This window comes from Bufo gargarizans, chromosome 9, assembly GCF_014858855.1.
Source record: "Bufo gargarizans isolate SCDJY-AF-19 chromosome 9, ASM1485885v1, whole genome shotgun sequence".
NCBI classification, from domain to species: domain Eukaryota; kingdom Metazoa; phylum Chordata; class Amphibia; order Anura; family Bufonidae; genus Bufo; species Bufo gargarizans.
This window is the reverse complement of record NC_058088.1, coordinates 118,832,755-118,855,874: the sequence shown is the minus strand read 5'-3', so window position 1 is coordinate 118,855,874 and position 23,120 is coordinate 118,832,755. Positions and strand designations below refer to the sequence as shown.

Sequence of the window (23,120 nt, the reverse complement as noted above, 5' to 3'; positions counted from 1 at the left end):
CTCATATGAACCACAACTTGAGCGTCTGTAGTGGAAATTTTATTAGGATGTGTATTTAATATATTGTGTATTGTCATCATGTCTCTCAGTGTCAGGGTAAACTATTGGAGTGGATATCTTCCCGTGTATGTCCTGTCACAGCTGCTGGGAGCAGAGGTCTCCGTCGGCGAATGGTCCATGTGCTAAGCACTGGGCTGTGGGCCGGGGGAGACTGATGTGTTCAGCAGAGCAGTGTTTTGTTGGCTGATGTATGGACGCCGGCTAGGTCCCCCGCGCAAGATGCAGATTTATTGGCTTTCCGTGGATTTATTGGCTTGACGTGGATTTATTGGCTTGACGTGGATTTATTGGCTTGACGTGGAATTATTGGCTTGGCGTGGATGCATTTGTTAAGAGAACAATATATGTTAGGAACGTGCGTTTGTTGTCTCTAGTGCGCCTGATCAGCCGCTGGAGATAATGACGTTGTACTGTAAATAAACATGCATCAGGGTCATAGTAACTTTATCTGGCATTGATCACTGAGCAAGGCTGGATAAAATTAGCTCCATTGGTAATGGTAGCTTATAGTATACATGTGTTTGTTAGCTGGCTAGGTTATTCTAAATGATGGCGTCTTGTCTTCCTATGTCATCACTTCCTGTAACCTCGTCTTGGGCCAGCCCCTTTTACACCTTTTGTGAGTAAATAAAAGACACAGACTGAGCAGGGCGGGGGGAGTGCTCAGCAAGAATTCAATCAAGATGGTAGCACCTGGGTCTGTCTCTGACTGCGGTTGAGGGAAAAGGGATTTACCTTTTTCCTTACACAAACTTTGATGCGAGCTGATTACAACTATTAATATTTCTACAACACGTCTTTGCAAAGAAAGTCAGGGACAAGGGTCACACTGAATGGTAATTTAAGCTAATTATTATTATTATTATTATTAGTATTTACTTTATGTCACACACAGTTGGGGGGTGATTTATCTTATATACTCCTTTTATGATCCATGCCTGATTTTGCATGCAGAAACCTTACTGTGTGGCCATACCCTAAGGCTGTTTTGGCAGATTGAGAATAGTTAGGGGAATGTAAAATAAAGGTATTAAAAGGGTTTCTGAGATATTTTTACCGATGAACTATCCTCTGGAGAGGTCATCAATATATGATCGTGGGGGTCTTTGTCACGGCCTATGATGTACGCCGTGACACTGTTGCCACGCTTGCTGATGCCGGTGGCAACATGTTGCTGTTTTGGCATGTTGTGGCAGTGTCACGGGTTTTTCTGTGTGCGCCGTGAATTGCTGGCCATGCATGCTGTTGTCTGCAGCAACCTGTTGCCTTTTGCCTGTGTGTGCAATACCCCTTTAAGTAGTGTCTCCCTGCTGTGTGTGTGGGGTTAATACTCTGGCTGGAGCAAAGTGGTGAGTTGGGTGTGGTCAGTAGGTGCTTCTTATACATGTGGCTTAAGGTCATCCTTAATGAGTTAAGCAAGAACAAATAAAGAAAGCTCTTTGCTATGTGCACAAGAAGGCTGGACCTTTTACCGGGTACTTAAAGTTAAAGTACTTTTGGCAGTGATTACAGCCACTCCTGTGTTGTGCGTAGAATCATTGTCATGTTGGAGGGCAAACTGTTTGGCCCAGTCTGGTTCAGAGAACCCTGAATCAGGTTTTGATTAAGAATATCTTTGTAATTTGCTCCATTCAGCTTTCCCTCAACCCTGACCAGTATGCTGTCCCAGCCATTGAAAAAGATGGCCCACAGCATGATGCTGCCAACACCATGCTTCACTGTAGGGATGGTAATCCGCAGGTGATAAACAGTGCCTGGTTTACTCCAGACATGACGCTTGAGGCCAAAAAGTTATTGGTTTCATCAGACCACACCATCTTGTTTCTCACAGTCTGAGAGTCCTTTTTTTTGCAACTCTAGGCAGGCTTTCATGTATCTCCTTTACTGAGGACAGGCTTCTTCCTGACCACTCTGCCATAAAGTTCAGATTGGTGAAATGCTGCAGGGATGGTTGGCCTTCTGCACACAGAATCTTGAGCTCAGCCAGAGTGACCATTAGTTTCTTGGCCATCCCTCTTAACAAGGTCCTATTTCCTTGATTACTTAGTTGGGGGGCTGCTGTAGGAAGAGTCCTGGTTGTTCCAAATTTCTTCCATCTAAGAATTATGGAGGCCGATGCACTCTTGGCAACTTTCAGTTTAGCAGAAATGTTTTAATACCCTTCTTACAGACAATCCTATCTGTAAGCTTTACAGGCAATTCTTTCCTCCCCATGGCTTGGTTTTTGCTCTCATATGCATTGTCAGCTAAAAGATCTTACATAGACAGACATCTGTCTTTCCAAATCATGTCTAATCAATTGAATTTACCACAGGTATAGAAACATCTCAGAGGTGATCAACAGAAATGGGAGGCCACCAGAGCTAAATTCCAAGTGTAGTATCAAAGGATCCGAATACTTATGTCCATGTGAAATTTAGTTTTTTCTTTTGAATACATTTTGCAAAAAATTCTAAAATTCTCATTTCACTTTCTTATTATAGGGTATTAAGTGCAGACTGATGGGGAAACTGATTTTTTTGGTTATTGTAGCACTATGCCACAACATAACAAAATGTGAAAAAGGGGAAGGGTCTGAAGACTTTCTTAATGCAATGTAGGATGAATGCCAATCTAGGGCCAGGTTGCCAATATATCCAAAACATTTGGTAATGGAACTTGTTGGCATTATTTCTGTTGCTATCTACGAAATGTCTTACTTAGACGATTCTTGAAAAAATCAAACAAGCTCTTGGAATGATCTGTCTGTTGAAACTGGCCATACATATTAGTTGAATATGGGAGGAACAGCTAATATTATCAGGAACAGCCAATCATCTCGTGTATATGGGGGATTTCCAACTCTCTTCCAATGGCAAAAGTCATTTTAGCACAAGGCCTCAGCATAACAGAGTGTTCAAAAAGTGAAAGGGTGTGAAGACTTTCCAAATGCATTGTAATTGTTTGAGAAGGTCACCCAGATCATTGTGGGAGTGAATTGTGTATATTCCATCCACTGTTACCATTAGGCCAAAAGGGAAAAGCCATCTAAGGCAAAATTTACATCACTTTTTGTCATACGTTTAACATATACAAAAACATGTACACTTTAATCGATGCCTCAGACAGATACATACAGTGCCATACAGTGGCACCCGTCCCCAGAGAGTTTCACTGTAAAAGAAAATGTATACGTTAACATACACTTTTTTTTTTTTTTGCCGGACTTTGCAGGATGGAAAAGCATAATTTGATCTGAAAAGTTATTTCCAAGTATATGAGCAAATAGTCTCTTGATGAAATCTGTGATGGATTTGGGCAGGACCACTTCCTGAACAACTCTAAGATGGAGGTTGTTGTGACAACCCCTATTATCCTGGTCTTCAAGATAGAGAAAAAAAGGACCTAAAATGTTAAGCTTTCCAACACGCTCTACTCACGCTCCGTTATGGCATATGTCTTGGTTGATCTCAGTGAGGTCTTTACAGAGAGGCTCAAGAGCTTTTATCAATACTCTTTGTAGAAGACACGGAAATATAGGGAGGTCTTGTTAATGAGTACATCATCTATATCACCGTGTTCTTCACCAGAATTATCCTGAGAAGGTGAGTATGGTGGAGAGAGGTAATTTGCCACTCATCATAGAGCTTTATGTGATTTTCTCTAGTTGCGTCCCTAGTTGTATCTGGATACCACTAATGTATTTAGTTGTGTTGCCATATTTAACCATAGTAAGCAGAAGTAAGCACGTTGAGATGCTATATGACATATTTGGTGGCCATTTGGTATAGATCATGGGCTTACATATATGGAAAGGCCAAATATCCTAATAAGTTGTCCTGCTCAGAAAAATAATGTGGATCTGACACTGGAGTGGTTCAATTGTGGTGTTTCTTGGATTTTACTTTGCTCCTCAAGGGGGTGTTCAGGAGACTGCATACTCTTCCAGTTGGTAGGTAGGACCTCTGAACACCCACCAGGTGGCATCAGTAGACCAGGGACAACAGAAGGTCAAATTGTGAGGAATATAAAATAGTGATAGCAAGTTGATGCAATATCCATTACTTCTTGATAGAATTCTCCTCAGTGATTCGAAAAGGGTCGTTTGGACTTTAGCTGTAGTGGGAATCTGTGGTGTTATTATTAAGAAGATAGTCTTATTCCTTGTATTACCTGGTATCAAGCAGACGGTGTTGTGAAATATATACAGTAGCGCTCAGCTCTATTAGTTTGGGGACACTGTGGTAGTGATGAGGCGTCAGCAGTTGTCCCTTATGGTTTACGTAAGAGCAGGAGCTGAGCTTGAGATGTTGGGGTAAGGTAGCAGGTAAAACAGTACTGTCGATGTTTAAGTAGAGAAACTCTCCAGCAGGTGAGTACTACAAATGACACTAGAATCTAATTGATCCCAGTAAGGCTGTGAATAGTCCTAGGTCCATGCACAAGCACTCTCCCTACCTTGACTGCAGTGGTTTCTGAGATGTGTCCGATTGTCACTTTACGGGCTGGATTGTGGGCAGGTGGATGTCCGATCTGATGTGACTGTGGAGTTTAAAGTGCGCCGTGTGGAGAAGGCACTAGCCATGTTATGCAGCGTGATCATAGCACTTTCTCCAAATAGAAATGTCTGTACCACAGAAGCACGCTGGTAAGCTGGCCATCAATCAGGTTCTTGTTAATAGCCTCAATAGAAGAAGGATTCAAATGGTCACACCCCCCCTAGTGGTAAAATTTTAAGGCATCATTTTTGGGTACATATATGGTAGTGTTTTGATTAGAAAGCCAAAAAAAAGCAATTCTGCCATAGTTTGTTTAATTTTTTTTCTATAATATCCACTATGCAAATAAATACAGAATATGAAGAAGAAAAACAACTTTGTGATATATATATATATATATATATATATATATATATATATATGTATATATTGTAGGTTTACAGGACTCCCAGAAGAGACAGTGAGAGTCCTGGTTACTCCACCCACCCACAGTGATTGACAACCTTGTTTACAAACACTGAGCTGTCAATCACTGTGTGTGGGTGGAGTAATCAGGACTCTCACCCTCTCTCCTAGAGTTCGGTTAGGAATTAGAGACTATTCTGAATGTATAACAGTGCCTTCCGACGTGGCAGCTTTTGTTGCAGAACATTTCTGCAACTGAAAATTATTTCTATTAATTTGAATGGGAATTACAGAAAATCCATGTAATTTCTGCCAAAACAACTTCATTTTCAGTCTGGAACAAAATCTGCTGTGTGTGAAGGCCTCCATATACATCCAGAATCTGTTTCTGCCTATCTGTAAATAGCCCCTAACTCTGCTTTTTATTTTGAAATCCGGATCCAAATCATCTGTACCTACATATCACAGAGCTGTGCTCAGCAGGTCTGCATTAACCGGTATTTGTGATTTTATTAAATAAAGTGCTTTTCTCACTGCGAGAGTGTGGCTGTCAAAAAACAAACATGAGCACAATTGTACTTCCACATAAGCCAAGTAGACTAGATATGAAAATAATTGCATGGGAATTATTATATCAGATATCTCTCCGCATGTTGACACATTTGACCAATGATCTAACCTCTATATCAGAAATTAATTACATTATAGGCATTCACTCTAAAAGGTTATCTACTCTGTTATATACTTTTCCAGTGGAGATTAATGCAGTTAGCCAGGTTAATTTTATAACGACCATTTTCATACATTGTAAGTAAAGCATAGAGGTCTTTATAGTTAAACGCTGTTGTCTAGCAAATATAACCATTTCATCTAATGCCCCCACATTTTTTATGCATCAAGAAAAAAAATATATGATTATCACATAAAACTGCTGGTCTCTCAATCACACAACACATTCTTTTTGCCTATTTTTTTTCAGTTACACACGTGCTGGGTATTATACATACAGTCGCAAGAAAAAGTCTTTGGAATGATATGGATTTCTGCACAAATTGGTCATAAAATGTGATCTGATCTTCATCTAAGGCCTAGTTCACACGACCGTATGGCTTTTTCAGTGTTTTGCGGTCTGTTTTTCACGGATCCGTTTTTCGTTCTTTTGTTTCCGTTGTGTTTCCATTTCTGTTCCATTTTTACGTTTCGTTTTTTCCGTATGGCATATACAGTATACAGTAATTACATAGAAAAAATTGGGCTGGGCATAAAAGTTTCAATAGATGGTTCAGCAAAAACGGAACGGATACGGAAGACATACGGATGCATTTCCGTATGTGTTCTGTTTTTTTTGCGGACCAATTGACTTGAATGGAGCCACGGAACGTGATTTGCGGGCAATAATAGGACATGTTCTATCTTTCAACAGAACGGAAAAGCGGAAATACGGAAACGGAATGCATATGGAGTACATTACGTTTTTTTGCAGAACCATTAAAATGAATGGTTCCGTATACGGACCGTATACGGAACACAAAAAAACGGCCCGTACACTCGCAAAAAAAACGATCGTGTGAACTAGGCCTAAGTCACAACAATAGACAATCACAGTCTGCTTAAACCAGGCATCCTCAAACTCCGGCCCTCCAGCTGTTGTAAAACTACAACTCCCACAATGCCCTGCTGTAGGCAGATACCTGTAGGCTGTTCGGGCATGCTGGGAGTTGTAGTTTTGCAACAGCTGGAGGGCCGCAGTTTGAGGATGCCTGGCTTAAACTAATAACACACAAAGAATTAAATGTTACCATGTTTTTATTGAACACACCATGTAAACATTCACAGTGCAGGTGGAAAAAGTATGTGAACCCTTGAATTTAATAACTGGTTGAACCTCCTTTGGCAGCAATAACTTCGACCAAAAGTTTCCTGTGGTTGCAGATCAGAGGTGCACAACAGTCAGGAGTAATTCTTGACCATTCCTCTTTACAGAACTGTTTCAGTTCAGCAATATTCTTGGGATGTCTGGTGTGAATCGCTTTCTTAAGGTCATGCCACAGCATCTCAATCGGGTTGAGGTCAGGACTCTGACTGGGGCACTCCAGAAGGCGCATTTTCTTCTGTTTAAGCCATTCTGTTGTTGATTTACTTCTATGCTTTGGGTCGTTGTCCTGTTGCAACACCCATCTTCTGTTGAGCTTCAGCTGGTGGACAGATGGCCTTAAGCAATCCGTCCAGGCTTGCTTAAGGCCATCTGTCCACCAGCTGACGCAGCAAACCAGCCCCAAACCATGATGCCCCCACCACCATACTTCACAGTTGGGATGAGGTTTTGATGTTGGTGTGCTGTGCCTCTTTTTCTCCACACATAGTGCTGTGCGTTTCTTCCAAACAACTCAGCTTTGGTTTCATCTGTCCACAGAATATTTTGCCAGTACTGCTGTGGAACATCCAGGTGCTCTTGTGCAAACTGTAAACGTGCAGCAATGTTTTTTTTTGGACAGCAGTGGCTTCCTCTGTGGTATCCTCCCATGAACTCCATTCTTGTCTAGTGTTTTACGTATCGTAGATTCGCTAACAGGGATGTTAGTGTGGCGTGCTAGAACCGCAGGGGCTACACGTGAGGTGCACGGTGGGCCGATGAGGGGCCAATAGTAATACAGTTCATCGGTTTACTCACTCTTTAGCAGAAAGCCTCCCTGGGCTGGCAGCACAGTGTTGAGGAAGACAGCACGAAATCCTCCGGGGCACACTCTGTGGTAGGGAAGCACCAGCCTAGATGGAGGTTGAGGTGCCCTTGATGGCAGTGGTGTTTAGGGTGCTTGTGGCGGCTGGGTCCCTTGGTGGTATTTGTCGTGATGCCAGTACCGTTTATGGTGGTACAACCATTTGTAGTAATATTGAAGAATGAAGTAGACAGTGGTAGGATACACACTTTGATATGGTAAGACCATTGAAAATGGAGTCCGGTATCAATATTGTCAGCTGACTAACCTGGGAACAGGGAGGTCCTTTGGGGTTAGTTATAGTGCTGCAGCTAATGGCTACAAAATACGTAATTGATTTTATGTTTAGTTTATATCATGACATTTATAGTTTGTGTCTCATTAAAGAAAAATGAACGAATTGCAAAGTAAATGTGAATTTTCCAAATGTAACACCTTTGAGAATTTACTTTGGGACTGTTCTGTGCTCTAGATCTAGTTGTAGACTACAGTGTTGACCTGTGGTAAATTGGACTACAGGAAGAAAATATTCTAAGGACTGACCATGTGGTTACAAAGAACAAGTGTATATGTATTTTTCATTATTGTATTAATGGTAGACAGAGGTCTAAAAAAAACTTAAAGGGCTTAGGTCACCCCCCAACCTCCAATTTTCAGTTTTTGACTTATTATATTTGTTAATGTAAGCAGATTCCATATATGCCCCTCTTACCTCGGGCTGTGCAATAATTACAGTAAAAAACATACTTTTATTATATGTAAATTTCTTCACTACCAGCAAGTTGGGCAGACTTGCTGGTAGCCGCCGCATCCCCTGTTTGAAAAAACGCCCCTCCTCCACTTGATTGACAGGGCCAGCTAGCGCTCTCCTTCTCTCGCTGGCCCTGCCTGCAGCCTCAAATCCTGCACCTGCGCCGTACCGGTCGTCATTCGGCACAGGCGCTCTGAGAGAAGGACGGCCGCTCCTTCCTCAGTGCGCCTGCGCTGATTACGTCAGCCCTACACCCAGAAGAGAGGTCTTCTCTTCCAGGACTTGTGGAGAGAAGCATACTTACCCCCTCCCACCTAAACAGTTTCAGGTTTTATGGTCCAAAACTGCATTCATTACATTCTAGTCCATGCTTGTAAACTTATGGCATAGGCGGGGGTGACCTATCTGTCATTGCTGACAGTCATTGGCTCATGTGTCCCCCCAAGCTGGAGAACCCCTTGAAATTAGCCCAGCATCAGGTGGATTGCTAAACTATACGGACCATTTTATTTTGTCAGAATCTGTCAGGTCCTCTGATTCTTTGGTGAGTCAGTTCAACCCTGATAACCTTATTCCTTATAGGGTCCATTCACATGTCCGTGGTGTATTGCGGATCCGCAAATTGCAGATCCGCTATACACCCAGCCGGCACCCCCCATAGAACTGCTTATTCTTGCACAAGAACAAGAATAGGACATGTTCTATTTTTTTTTGCTGAGCCGCAGACCGGAAGTTCGGGCCAAAGCCTGGAACTTCAGGGTCGCGCTCCGGAAATGCATATGCGGAGAGCACATAGTGTGCTCTCCGCATCCCGTTCTGCCCCATTGAGAATGAATGGGCCCGCACCCGTTCCCAATATATTGCGGAACGGATGCTGACCCATTTGCGGACGTGTGAATGGACCCTCATTAGAACACAGAAGAAATATAGCAAGGTCTGTACAACGCAGGTGGTCACTCACATAAGGCAGATGGCAAATGCTCCACTGACAGATTCACTCTGGCGCACAAGAAAGGCTCCATCGCGTCCGTCTCGTATCAATAGCTGCTCTGCATAGGCTTGACTTAATTCAGCATGGTACCAACATTCACACATGCTCTTGGTGTGCTTTAAAATTACTAAAAGTTCTAAAATATAAATAAAATAAAGTATAAAAGCATTATAATACAGGCTTAACTAATATTTCTGAAAGCAACATCAGGCTGGCCAGTCCTATTAGCTGATAACATATGTTTATCCTTATAGTATATGATTGAACATGCTAATTGTACACTTCTTTTACATATCCTAGATAATTGTTTCAATGATCTTACAGATTCTAGCATTTTACATGCAACATCTTAATCCAAATTTGATTTTCAAACAAATTTATAAAATAAAAGGAATTTTATCTGAAATGTCACAAAGTAAGCATCATGTATGACTTTATTGGATAGAGGGATTCTGTCACCAGGATTTCACTTACTGAGCTGTTAACATGACCACACCAGTCTTCATGATTTATATTACAATATACTAGTATTACTGCCCTGTGTCTTGTAATTTGTCTATAAGATCGCTTCTATTAATATGCAAATTACCTAAATAAGGAGCCCAAGGGGCTGTCCCTCTGTCCGTTGGAGCCCAGCCGCTCCCCTTCTCCTTGAGCCCAGCACCACCCCACTGCTAATTTATTCACTCCTCATCGCCAACCTCATATGCCTGGTTCGCTGTAATCTCGCGCATTAGCTGTGGATAGACCTGTCAGCGCCCACGTAATCTGGCATCTGCCTCACAGAAGACATTGCGCATGCGCTGACTGGTCTTTCCACGGCGCATGCGCGAGATTACGGTGCACCAGGGATATGAGGTCGGCGATGAGAAGTGAATAAATTACAGTGGGATGTGAAAGTTTGGGCAACCTTGTTAATCGTCATGATTTTCCTGTATAAATCGTTGGTTGTTACGATAAAAAATGTCAGTTAAATATATCATATAGGAGACACACACAGGGATATTTGAGAAGTGAAATGAAGTTTTGGGGATTTACAGAAAGTGTGCTATAATTATTTAAACAAAATTAGGCAGGTGCATAAATTTGGGCACTGTTGTCATTTTATTGGTTCCAAAACCTTTAGAACTAATTATTGGAACTGAAATTGGCTTGGTAAGGTCAGTGACCCCTGACCTACATACACAGGTGAATCCAATTATGAGAAAGAGTATTTAAGGGGGTCAATTGTAAGTTTCCTCTTTTAATTTTCTCTGAAGAGTAGCAACATGGGGGTCTCAAAACAACTCTCAAATGACCTGAAGCCAAAGATTGTTCACCATCATGGTTTAGGGGAAGGATCCAGAAAGCTGTCTCAGAGATGTCAGCTGTCTGTTTCCACAGTTAGGAACATATTGAGGAAATGGAAGACCACAGGCTCAGTTCAAGTTAAGGCTCGAAGTGGCAGACCAAGAAAAATCTCGGATAGACAGAAGCGACGAATGGTGAGAACAGTCAGAGTCAACCCACAGACCAGCACCAAAGACCTACAACATCATCTTGCTGCAGATGGAGTCACTGTGCATCGTTCAACCATTCAGCGCACTTTACACAAGGAGAGGCTGTATGCGAAAGTGATGCAGAGGAAGCCTTTTCTCTGCCCACAGCACAAAAAGTGCCTCTTGAGGTGGGCTAAAGCACATTTGGACAAGCCAGCTTCATTTTGGAATAAGATGCTTTGGACTGATGAAACTAAAATTGAGTTATTTGGCCATAACAAGGGGCGTTAGGCATGGAGGAAAAAGAACACAGCATTCCAAGAAAAACACCTGCTACCTACAGTAAAATATGGTGGTGGTTCCATCATGCTGTGTGGCCAGTGCAGGGACTGGGAATCTTGTCAAAGTTGAGGGACGCATGGATTCCACTCAGTATCAGCAGATTCTGGAGACTAATGTCCAGGAATCAGTGACAAAGCTGAAGCTGCGCCGGGGCTGGATCTTTCAACAAGACAACGACCCTAAACACTGCTCAAAATCCACTAAGGCATTTATGCAGAGGAACAAGTACAACGTTCATGGCCATCTCAGTCCCCAGACCTGAATAGAATTGAAAATCTGTGGTGTGATTAAAGAGAGCTGTCCATGCTTGGAAGCCATCAAACCTGAATGAACTAAAGATGTTTTGTAAAGAGGAATGGTCCAAAATACCTTCAACCAGAATCCAGACTCTCATTGGAACCTACAGGAAGCGTTTAGAGGCTGTAATTTCTGCAAAATGAGGATCTGCTAAATATTGATTTCATTTCTTTTTTGTGGTGCCCAAATTTATGCACCTGCCTAATTTTGTTTAAACAATGATAGCACACTTTCTGTAAATCCAATAAACTTCATTTCACTTCTCAAATATCACTGTGTGTGTCTCCTATATGATATATTTAACTGACATTTTTTTATCGTAACAACCAACGATTTGTACAGGAAAATCATGACGATTAACAAGGTTGCCCAAACTTTCGTGTCCCACTGTCGCAGTGGGGCGGTGCTGGGCTCAAGCAGAAGGGGTGTGGCTGTGCTCCAACGCACAGGACAGCCCCTTGGGCTCCCTATTTAGGTACATTGCATACTAATGAAAGCAATTTTATAGACAAATCACAAGACACAGAGTAGTAATACTAGTATATTGTAATATAATCCATGATGACTGATGTGGTCATGTTAACAGCTCAGTAAGTGACAGAATACCTTTAAAGCCCCACCACAACATTACTGAGCCTTCAATGAAAACTTTTTAATGACGGTCTTTATTCAGGCCTCTTGGAAAATTTCCATCTGAACACAGACATGAAATAAAAGCTTAGAGTAAAGTTTACTTACTTCATTAGAGTCCTCTAACTACATCCAAAACGGCAAAAGCCAGTTTGGACTAAATGTGGAATGCCTGTTTTTCAAATCTGACCTCTGTCACTTTATCTGCAATAATTCTTGAACGCTTTAACTGGTCCAAGTGATTCTAAGAATGTTTTCTATCGACACATCGTACTTCATGTTAATGGTGAATTTGAGTGGATATGTTGTACCTTTATGAATAAATCAAATCCAAAATTTGCAGAAAAAATTGTATGATTTTAAGACAATTAGTTATTCCTTGTAAAATAGTTATTAATTAACATTCTCCATGTGTCTACTCTATGTTGGCATCATTTTGTAAATGTCATTGTATTTAAGGACCAATTCAGTCTTAAAGTGACTTTAAAGGACTTACATAATAGAAACCACCCAAAAATTACTGCATTTTAGAAACTACACCGCTTAATTTATTCAAAACTGATTTTACACCGAAGAAAGCAAAATGGAAATGAAATCTAAAGATTTTATTTTTTTGTGCAGATTTTCAATTTTAGTTAATTTTTCCTGTAATACAGCAAAGGTTAACAACAAAATAAACCTCAATATTTATTACCCTGATTTTGCAGTTTACATAAACATTCCATATGTGGTCGTAAATCTCTTCATGGACAGAAGGCAGGGCTCAGAAGGAAAAGAACGCAATATTGTTTTTGGAGGGCAGTTTCACTGGAATGGTTTTTGGGTGTTATGTCACATTTGAAGAGACCCTGGTACCCCTAGAAAGGAAACCCCAAAAAGTGACCCATTTTGGAAATTACACCCCTCAAGGAATTGATCGAGGGATGAATTGAAAGCTTTGACCCAACAAGCATTTCGTAGAATTTAGAAACACTTGGATTTGAAAATTTAAAGTTACATTTTATTTCCAATAAAATGTTGCTTTAGCCTCAAATTTTTTCAAGGCATAACAGCAAAAAATGCACCCCATAATTTTTTACGCATTCTTTCCTGAAGACAGCAACACATATGTAGTCATAAACTACTATTTGGGGGCACTGCAGCGTTCAAAAGGGAAGGAGCGGCATCAGGATTTTCTAACATGAAATTTGCTGAAATTGTTTTTAGGGGCCATAACTTCTTTATTTTTTCACCAATGAAGCTGTGTGAGGGCTTTTTTTTTTCAAGACAAGCTGTAGTTTTTATTGGTATTGGGGTTAATATGTCTATTTTATCACTTTTTATACCACTGTTTGGGAGGTGAGGTGGGCAAAAATTGCAATTCTGTCAGTGTTTTTTTATCTTAATTTTTTATAGGGTTCCTCATATATGATAATTTTATTCTGTGCTTTCACACGGTTATGGTAATACCAAATTTATATTTTTTTCATGTTTTACTACTTCTTTAGCATAAAATAACTTTTATATTAAAAATAAATATTTTGCTTTGCCATATACTAACATCCATAACATATATATATATTTTTTTTCACTAATGTAGCTGTGTGAGGGCTTGTTGACCTGTCATTTTTATTGGTATCATTTTGGAGTACATATTTTTTGGATCACATTTTATACCATTTTTTGGGAGGTTAGGTAGGCAAAAATTGCTATTCTGTCAGTGTTTTTTTTTTTTTTTTTGTATCGGGTTCCTCATGTAGTACATATGATATGATAATTTTATTCCGTGGTTTGATATAGTTATGTTGATACCAAATTATATAGTTTTATGTTTTACTAGTTTTTCATCATAAAATCTTTTTTCTATTAAAAATATATTATATTTTGCATCACCATATACTAACATCAATAACATTTTTATTTTTGCACCATTGTAGCTGTGTGAGGGATTGTTTTTTGTGGGACGGGCTGTAGTTTTTATTGAACTCATTTTGGTATACGGGGGATTCAGCCCGCACAACCCTATGCAGTTGCAGATTGCTATGGCGAAATACAGATACAAACGCAAAAACACAAATGCAATCGCACTCTGCAACCAGCACTCTGCCCTGCCTTTATGCTGGATGTCGAATAAGGCATTGGTGTACATTTTGGCCAAAGCGTAATAAGCCACTCACCGCGTCAAGGTCTCTATGAGTGGTCCCTAACACTAGTTCCTACCTGTTATGGGCCATGACAACCACACAAAGTCCAGGGAGTGTAGGTATACACTTGGTATACATATGACTTTTTGATCACTTTTTATTCAATTTTGATGAGGTGACAAAAACTGAATTTTTGTCATTGTATTTTAATGGCATTCACCTTATGGGATTAGTATCATTATACTTTTATAGATCAGGTTGTCACAGACGCGGCGATACCAATTACATGTAGTTTATTTTTTTATAATTTTTTTTATCAATTATAAATGAGTAGATAAGGATAAAGGAAATTTACTTTATTTTTTTAATTAATTAATTTAAATTTAATATACGGTAATTCTTTTTAGATATGTTTTTTACACGTTGGATCTTCAAGACCCTCAGGGTCGGTCAGGCTTAGAAATATGGCAAGCCTGGATGACTTTATAAGGCTTTTGTTTGCCATGGTAACCATCAGTCTGATGAAGGAGAAAGGGAGCCCCCTTTCTCTGTTAACCCCATAGATGCTATGGGTGGCTACTGACCATGGCATCTAAAGAGTTAAATGGCTGGAATTGGTGCCAGCACCGATTTAGGTTGTTGAAGCAGAGTGTCAGCTGTATGTTACAGCTCTATTCCTGAGCCGGCCATCGCATACATACGTGGGACTGCATGGGAGCAGCAGGGGCACCGGGGGAATTAGGGATGTGGGAGCACAACCAGCACCAGGGGAACAAGGGACATAGGGGGCACAAAGAGGACAATGGCGGTTTCAGACTCTGATTTCCAGAGTGGAGATCAGAGCCTGAAACCAGCATTTACACGGCCTAAGCTCTGATTGGTTAGGATGCAGAGACTAACCAATCAGAGCAATCACTGGCAAGGGGCCACTCTGATTGGGCCCTTGCTGGCTTCTCCCATGTCTTTGCTCTCCGTGAGAGCAGAGACTCCGAGGCTGTGACACTTTATAGTGTCACAGCCCCAGTTAACAGTATGGACGTAACTGTACACCTGAGTGTGGTAAATCACCTGCAATTTAACATACAGTAAAATCCAAATGTGGCAAGGGGTTTATTAGTACATATGTAAATAAATATTTACATATATTGTAGTTTGGAGGTGTAGAAACTCCCAGTCTGGTTGTGCCTTTATTTCCATCGACAGGCAGCATTCTGGTGCACATGTGAGGCCCGGGCTATATCAGCCAGTCTTGGGTGGGGCTCAGAGCTCTCCGCCTCCTCCCATTGTGTGCATGGTCACATGCTGGAGGTTACTGGGAGATTGCTTTGAGTCGGACCTTGTGCTCCTGTAATTCGCCCACTGGCTCCTGGTATTGCCCACACGGCCCAGGTTGGTTTAGCGTTAGGTCCCGAGCTACATGAGAAACCTTGGCGCTGTGCTCTGGCTCAGACATGTCCTCACGTAGGACATGTTGGCTAATCTCTCAATTTTAACACCAGTTTGGGGGCTTAGTAAGACTGCAGAGTGCACCTGTCTTTGTTTTTGTTATATTATATATACTGTTTATCACACTCACACATTTGCTATCCTGTGTAGGATGTCCATTGTGGTACTTGTGGTCCGCTGCAAGCATCCTCCGTTGTATGCATTTTTGCTGGGGATTGCCATTAGCAGCGGACCACAAGTGCAGGCTCTGCCCCCCCAGTATAGATGCACCACTGCATATGGGGTTGAGCACGTCCTGCTTTTTAATACTACGCCAAATTGTAGTTTGTAAATAAATATTTCCATTATTTTAAGACCTTTTTCAACATATTACCAATAATAATGCCAAAGCTACGTAAATGGTCTCTTCTGGACAATGAAACGTCTCTCACTTGTTCCTGGGCTACCTGTACTGAAAGCTTCTAATTTATCATACTTACCTTCAGTGGAAATGTGGTTCCTAGCTGTGGGGGTACACTAATGTCCATACCATAAAGGTTATGTACATTCAGTCTCCATAGGCACTGCAGTATATTGGAACCTCGGATACAAACCTTCGGCACTCTAGCTGTGGTAAAACTACAACTCCAAAGATGAACATTTGCTTGGCTGTTCTCAGAACTCCATAGAAATTAATGGAGCATGCTGGGGGTCGTAGTTTCACTACAGCTGGAGTGCCGGGGGCTAGACATTACTGCTAGTGCGACAGTCTGATCCTGTGGACTTTTGTCACACATACAGTCAACACATTACCCAGGGTCTTAGTGAACGTCCTCTAATGTATGGTAGATTAGCATCAGCAATCATCACGGAGAACTAAATAAGAGAGAGTTTTTAAATCCCTACAAGCAATCCTCATTTATATCTCCAAAGATACTCTATTACTTCTAAGTAATGCTTCAAAAATAAAACTGAGAACCAGGTACTGCTGCCTGTACGGTTGGAGGATGACGACAGAGTAAATCCACTGGGATTTAACCTGTGTTCCCATAATACTGTACATCTGCTGTATACAGTATATGCACAGAGCTATAAATATACAATACATGGTTCTCATCATTGATTTTGCTTAGTTTATGTTAGGAAAACTTGGCACACTGCCTGCTTATATGGAAACTCCCGATCGGACAGAAGAATGATGTCACATCTGTTTAGAGTTAGTCTTAGGTCAGTTTATATGCTCTCTGAGCCGTAAAACCTCACTTTATGAACACATGGTCCCCATTACATTACTCAGAGTGATAGATGATAAACATATCTCTTATGTCATACATGGGTACATGGGCATGTTTATGTTAATTTGATATATTATATATATATATATATATATATATATATATATTATTTTATAATGTTATATTTATTTTTATTACTACAATTCATGCATGTGATTTATAGCTGATATCATTGTGTCCGTTATTTTATGTTCATTATTCTTTTTATGCTTTGTTAGTTTTGAGAATTTCACGTTTTCTTGGAGTTTTATTAACAGTCCGTAAGAAGTAGTAATAGTAATACATCTGTAAACCTGGTAATCTACATCAAAGCTATACATCCATCAAAGGGATTGCTGCTTATAACAAATGTACAATAATACATTATATCCCATCATCTGAAGTAGGCGAGAAGGATCATGCATTAGGTGTAAGGCTGGTTTCCAGGTGCGGCTAATTATCAGAACACAAGGAACACACTAACCCTAAGTTTACACCTGAGCGTTTTACAGCGCGTTCCTACGCGCTGTAAAACGCTCAACAAGGAGAAACCAATGCTTCCCTATGGGAATGGTTCTCACCTGGGAGTTTTACAGCGCATACGATCGCGCTGTAAAACGCCCGACGCTCAAACAAGTTCTTGAGCTTTTTTGGGGAGTTTTGTCGCGCGTTCCCGTACATAGATATTCGGGAACGCGCGACAATGGGCGTTCGCTTGTCTCTGTATGCGCGATTGTAAGCGCCGGTACAATCGCGCATACAGAGCGCTCCTTTCAGAACGCTTAGGTGTGAACCCAGGGTAATGGTGGATTTACACCATACAATTGTTGGGCAGATTACCGGGAACAAACATTAGTTTGAACGTTTGTTCCCGATGATCTGCCTGTGTAAATGTGCTGCCGATCACCCGATGTATGAGTGATTTCCTCGTTTATGTGATGATCTTTCATGCAGCACATTAAATCATTGTCTCTGGGCAGCAGATGGTGCTGTGTGAACAGCGAGCTACTGCCCAGAAACAATGGCTGTGTATTTGGTGGAGGAGATTTCTCTTTCCTCCACTGACGAGCAGGCGGTTGTCGGGAAGGAGCAGTCTCTTCCGGATAATTGCCTGCCTGGTCGCATGTATGCGCCTTAATGGTAAATTTGATTTGTATTTGAAATATATATTTTAGTACAGACTAAATACCGTCCAAGTGTCCCCTAGACAGTCCCTAATTCTGAGCCAAATCCCCCTGTGTGTATTTCTTCTTACATGTCCCTCTTTGATTGGATAAATACAGATCTGCTATATTGCTCCAGAAAGTACAGTAGAAATGGAATATAGACAACCCCTGTGATATACTGCTCAGACTATGCAGGCTTATTCCAGTGCATTTAATAAAGGGCAGCACTGCAGTGTAATCGCATCTAGGTCCAGTAATACATGTAATACAAGAGCCGAGATATTAAATAGACTGACAGATAGGAGTAGGATACATGAAGAGAAGGGAGACAGCCCTGAGAAGATATCAGGCACCCCAATAAGGAATAAGTCCGTATGTCAGTACTATACATAATTCCCATCTCTCCAATATTTGAGGAATTTTAAATTTAGAGTGGAAATAAATAAATATTTTAAAATGAACCATTAAAATGTATGTTTTATGAAAACAATTAGTCAGTGAGGTGAGAAAAAGTCACACTTCGGTCCTAGTGACCACTGAACTTCATATATATATAGAAATATAGTGTGACCACCTCCTGAAGGACCCAAAAGTTTGTTGAATAAATAAAAAAACAGTATTACATGTACGGGACATATCTTAGCGCTTGCAGTTTCTGCTCCCTCCTTGTATTTGCAGGCACGAGACCTTGCAGTGTCACAGCTAATGCCAACTTATCCTATTTATATAACATCAGTAGAACATATGCAGACAGAGAAATCCATGACCCATATCACTGGCTATGCTTGTAGAGTATAAATGGCTGCAGCTAATGTAACGCGGGAGAATTGATAAATGCTCACCTGCTGGTATTGGTTTATAGCTGTATAGCGAATATACTCACCCCACTGCTTGTGTAACAGTGAAGGCATGGTATTAAGGAGGATAGTCGGAAGGAAGCCATAAGGCGTCTCTGAACCCACAGACCTGTGGCTTTAGCTGAAACACAAGACTGTGCAGTAAGATCTTAGATTAAGGAGTTAATTAACCATGCACAAGGCAAAGACACACAAGAGGAAGATTACTGGTAGACAGCACACACAGCAATGGTGAAGATGTCTCCTGAAGTATATATGCATATACAGTATACAGCTCTCTCTCTATATATATATATCCTCACCATGACTTTCAAACCGTAGTTGAGATTTCATAGGGTTTTATCATCAGTGTTGTCTACACAGCTGTCACAGAATCTGTTTGTATGGTCACAAAGGGGCACATTTCTTTAATAAAGGCCCTGTGCTGGAGGTGGATCCGCCAAAGTTATGAAGAGGCGCTGGCCTTTCTATAACTTTGGCGCATCAATAACCAGTTCTAAATGTAAGACAGCTTCCTTGTTGTCTTACATTTAGACCATTTTCTACTCCTAAAACAGACGTAGAAAATGATGACTGAGAGGGGTCTGCCAGTCTGTCCCCTTCTCCGTCCACATTTTTAGAACTGTCATGCGCAGGGTGAAGTCGCAGATAGAGGCGCAACTAACCGTTGTGCCACCATCTGCGCCTGAAATACACCTAATTTAGGTTTATTTCAGTATAGTAAATGACTCCAAAGTTTTTTTTAGGATGGGATGATTTAGAGTACGTTGACTTTTTTAGGTAGCCATATTTTTAAAAACATGGTATGGTTAAGTATAAAAGTAATGACTTCATTTGCTCCCTTTCAGATAGCTGGACAATTTAATAGTTTTTTGCAAAATGCCAATGGAGGCCTTTTACAATCTAGTCTCCATTCTATAAGGACGAGGGGGGCGGAGCTAGCGCCAGACGGAGATGGTCGCATAGTTCACTGCTCTCCTAGGAGGTTCGTCCCTAACACCAGCATTTTACAGCACAATCGAGCGAGAATGGTGAAAATTGGAAACCCGAAGCAAGGAGATCACCTTGCCACCCCTAAGGGCCAGATTCCTTCTGGAGATATGGAGAAATTCCTCAAGAAAGCGGCTGCAACGGTCTCAGCAAGAGAATCTAAGATGGCGCCAGCACCGCAGCCTAAAGCACTGAAGCGTGCTCCTGTCCTTTCTGAGGGAGAAAGCGATGCGGAAGATAACTAGGTCAGTTCCGATTTACAGCTGACAAGAAAATACCTAGATCGGGCCCATAACAGGGTTATGGAACCTATACTTACCGAGCTTTCGGCGTGCAGACAGGAGATGCCGCACATCGGGGAACGGGTGGAGACCCTGGAATCACACCAAGTGGCATCCCTAAACCATCAAGCCGCAGTGTCGTCCTCTCTCAGCCGTTGCACAGCTCACCTAAATGAGCTCCACAATGCCCTTGAAGACCAGGAAAATAGAGGGCGCCGAAATAACTAAAGGTTCAGAGGGATACCAGAGGCGGTGTTGCCTGGTGATATAACCACGGCCGTCCTTTCCATATGCGGCTCACTGTTGGGTCCCGATTTTCCGCAAGATGTTATTATTGAACGGGCACATAGAGCCCTCCGCCCTAAACCCAAATCATCTGAACCACCCAGAGATGTCATATGCAAGTTTTTAAACTTCCTGGTAAAGTCCGCCATCTTGGAAGCCGCACGCAATCATCCCGACTTGACTTATGAGGACTCTGAGCTGGAAATATATCAGGACTTAGCTCCATTCTATAAGGACACCTCCTCCGGGGAGACACAGTAAAAAGAAGGTCGATTAGTGCTGCTCTTCACTTTTAGCTTTTTTGACCTTATTTATCAATGTAGTTCTTATTGGTGGGAATGGTCAACAGAGACAACAGGAAAATTTCACATTTTTTACATAAAATTTTAACAATATTTTTCCTTTCCCTTTCAGATTCTTGGCTACACAGGAGTGCAATTCATCCCTATACCTCTAGTGTCAGGTTGGCAAATCTACCATCTCTAGGATTGCGAGATGCACATGCCATGCAATCGAGCAGTATGCCGTGGCCCATTACAATGCCCAGTTTGAGCCTTAGGATACGGTGCAGGTTACAACAGCCTTTCAATGTATGGCTAATCTCCCTAATTGTATAGTCACTTTCAGTAGTAAGCACCCATGTACAGTACAGCCACTGCATTCAGAATCACACAAATTGAACAATATGAAGTACTTTTTGTGGTCATGATGGTGATGGCTAATATAAATTACAAGTATGTTGACCTGGAAGTGGAGACATAAGTAGCACTCAGTGACTTCAAATTAAACAGTGTACATCCAACCATGATTAACTGGTCAAATATGGATACATGGATCTCCTATTAAGACTGATCCAAAGCCTGATGTCCTGAAGACTGTGCTGCAAGTCTTTAGCTGCTACATAGACTTTCATAAAAAAGACCATAAGATATAAATATATATATATATATATATATATATATATATATATATCACTTGTAGCAATACGTTTGTACTACAAGTGATATGTAGTAACAGCCTGTATCTGAGCTTTGGCTGTAATCTGACTGAAATTGCTGCTGCTGGCCTCGGTCTGTCTGCCCCTACTCTGCCTTTCATTTCACAGGTGCCCAACACCCCAAGTGTAAGTGTTGAAACATCAAAATTGTGGATAATTAATTACACACCAAGTGTTTGAATATCAAAATGGTGGAATATTATTAATCCTTCTCCTCACATGTGACCAGCACACCAAGTTTATGAACATCAAAATTGTGGATTAATAATTCCCAGTATGATACAGGGATTAATAATCCACCATTTTGATGTTCAAACACTTGGTGTGCTGAGCTGGGCACCCTTGAGGAGGAAGATTAATAATCCACCATTTTGATGTTCACACTCTTGGTGTGCTGGGCACCTGTGAAGAGAGAGGCAGAGAGACCCAGGCCAGCAGCGGCAACCATTTCAGACAGAACTGAGCCAAAGCTCCAGAGTGGTTCCTCAAATACAGAGAATACTAATCCACCACACAATTTTATGTTGTATAGTTAACTTTAAATAAATATTTACTATAAATAGAAATAACTATGCGGCAGAACACAGAATGGGGGTCATTGATAAATAGAGGAAAGGGGCCCAAGTTCGGGAAACAGCCCAGGGCCAATGATGCACTTAATCCGCCCCTGCTTGGAGCAGCTCTGAAAAAACTGGCCATTCAATGTAAACCCTTGGTTATTAGTTATAATTTATCATTCTGAATTACGCTAATGTGCTATAAAGAAAAAGGTTTGTCCATTTTAATGACTTTGGCACAGAGTGATTCCTGGTGTCTGGAAAAAGTCAAGTATAAAGAACCGTGCAGTGGCCCAAGACTGTACTATAGAGTGAAAGATCGCACTCCTTTTACACCGTCATCAGCTGATTCCACATAGATTTCTACAGAACCTGTTCTGTTACACGCTGATACAAGTAGTGGCCCCATGACAGTGTGAAGAGGGTGTCAGGAGTAAGCTTGTGTTGACATCACTGTTTATTTTTCCCTTCTTCTGATCTGTCACAAGAACAACCCCCCCAAAAAAAGTATCCTGTCTTTTGGGCATTACCACCATTACTTTCAGCCTATATTTCTCTATATGACTTCAAATAAGTACATATTTTAGGTGTTTTATTCAACTATAAGGACCATTATGATAAAATGATACATATAATATGAGACTGTGATCTATAATGACCTTACCATAAAAAGCATTAGGTCTGCAAATAGAAGTTTTGTGATGCATAGATTAGGATTCAACTAACAGAATACAGACTGGCAAAGCCTCACGTCTCAGTCTTTTATTATATGTTGGCTTTTGCAGATGGTAACCTCCACACTACTGTCTTTGAGAGCATATACAGTAACTCCTGATAGTTGATGCCAATATGTTCACCTTTAGACCTAGAGGTTAAATCGTGTCCCTCCACCCCTTATCCTGTAATCCCCTGAAGCTTAAGCTTCTTCAGAAATTGATTTATAAGTCACTGTTACTACTTACTACTACTTCATAGGATTCGTCAGCTAATAGGATTCACAGTCCCCCTCCCATTCT

At 41.1% G+C, this 23,120-nt stretch overlaps 1 protein-coding gene across 5 annotated transcripts in view; it reads right to left on the bottom strand.

Moving 5' to 3' along the window:
- Window positions 1–19,116, bottom strand: part of LOC122946554 (phosphatidylinositol 3,4,5-trisphosphate 5-phosphatase 2B-like) — a 109,182-nt gene extending 90,066 nt beyond the window's left edge. For all 5 annotated transcript variants that reach the window (XM_044306267.1, XM_044306266.1, XM_044306265.1 and 2 more), the window contains exons 1-2: window positions 18,980–19,116; window positions 9,373–9,538 (exon numbers count right to left, since the gene is read on the bottom strand). In XM_044306267.1, coding sequence (XP_044162202.1) covers window positions 9,373–9,506 — 134 coding nt within the window. In that variant the 5' untranslated portion in view covers window positions 9,507–9,538; window positions 18,980–19,116. The remainder of the gene's footprint in view (window positions 1–9,372; window positions 9,539–18,979) is intronic.
- Window positions 19,117–23,120: the final 4,004 nt, after the last annotated feature.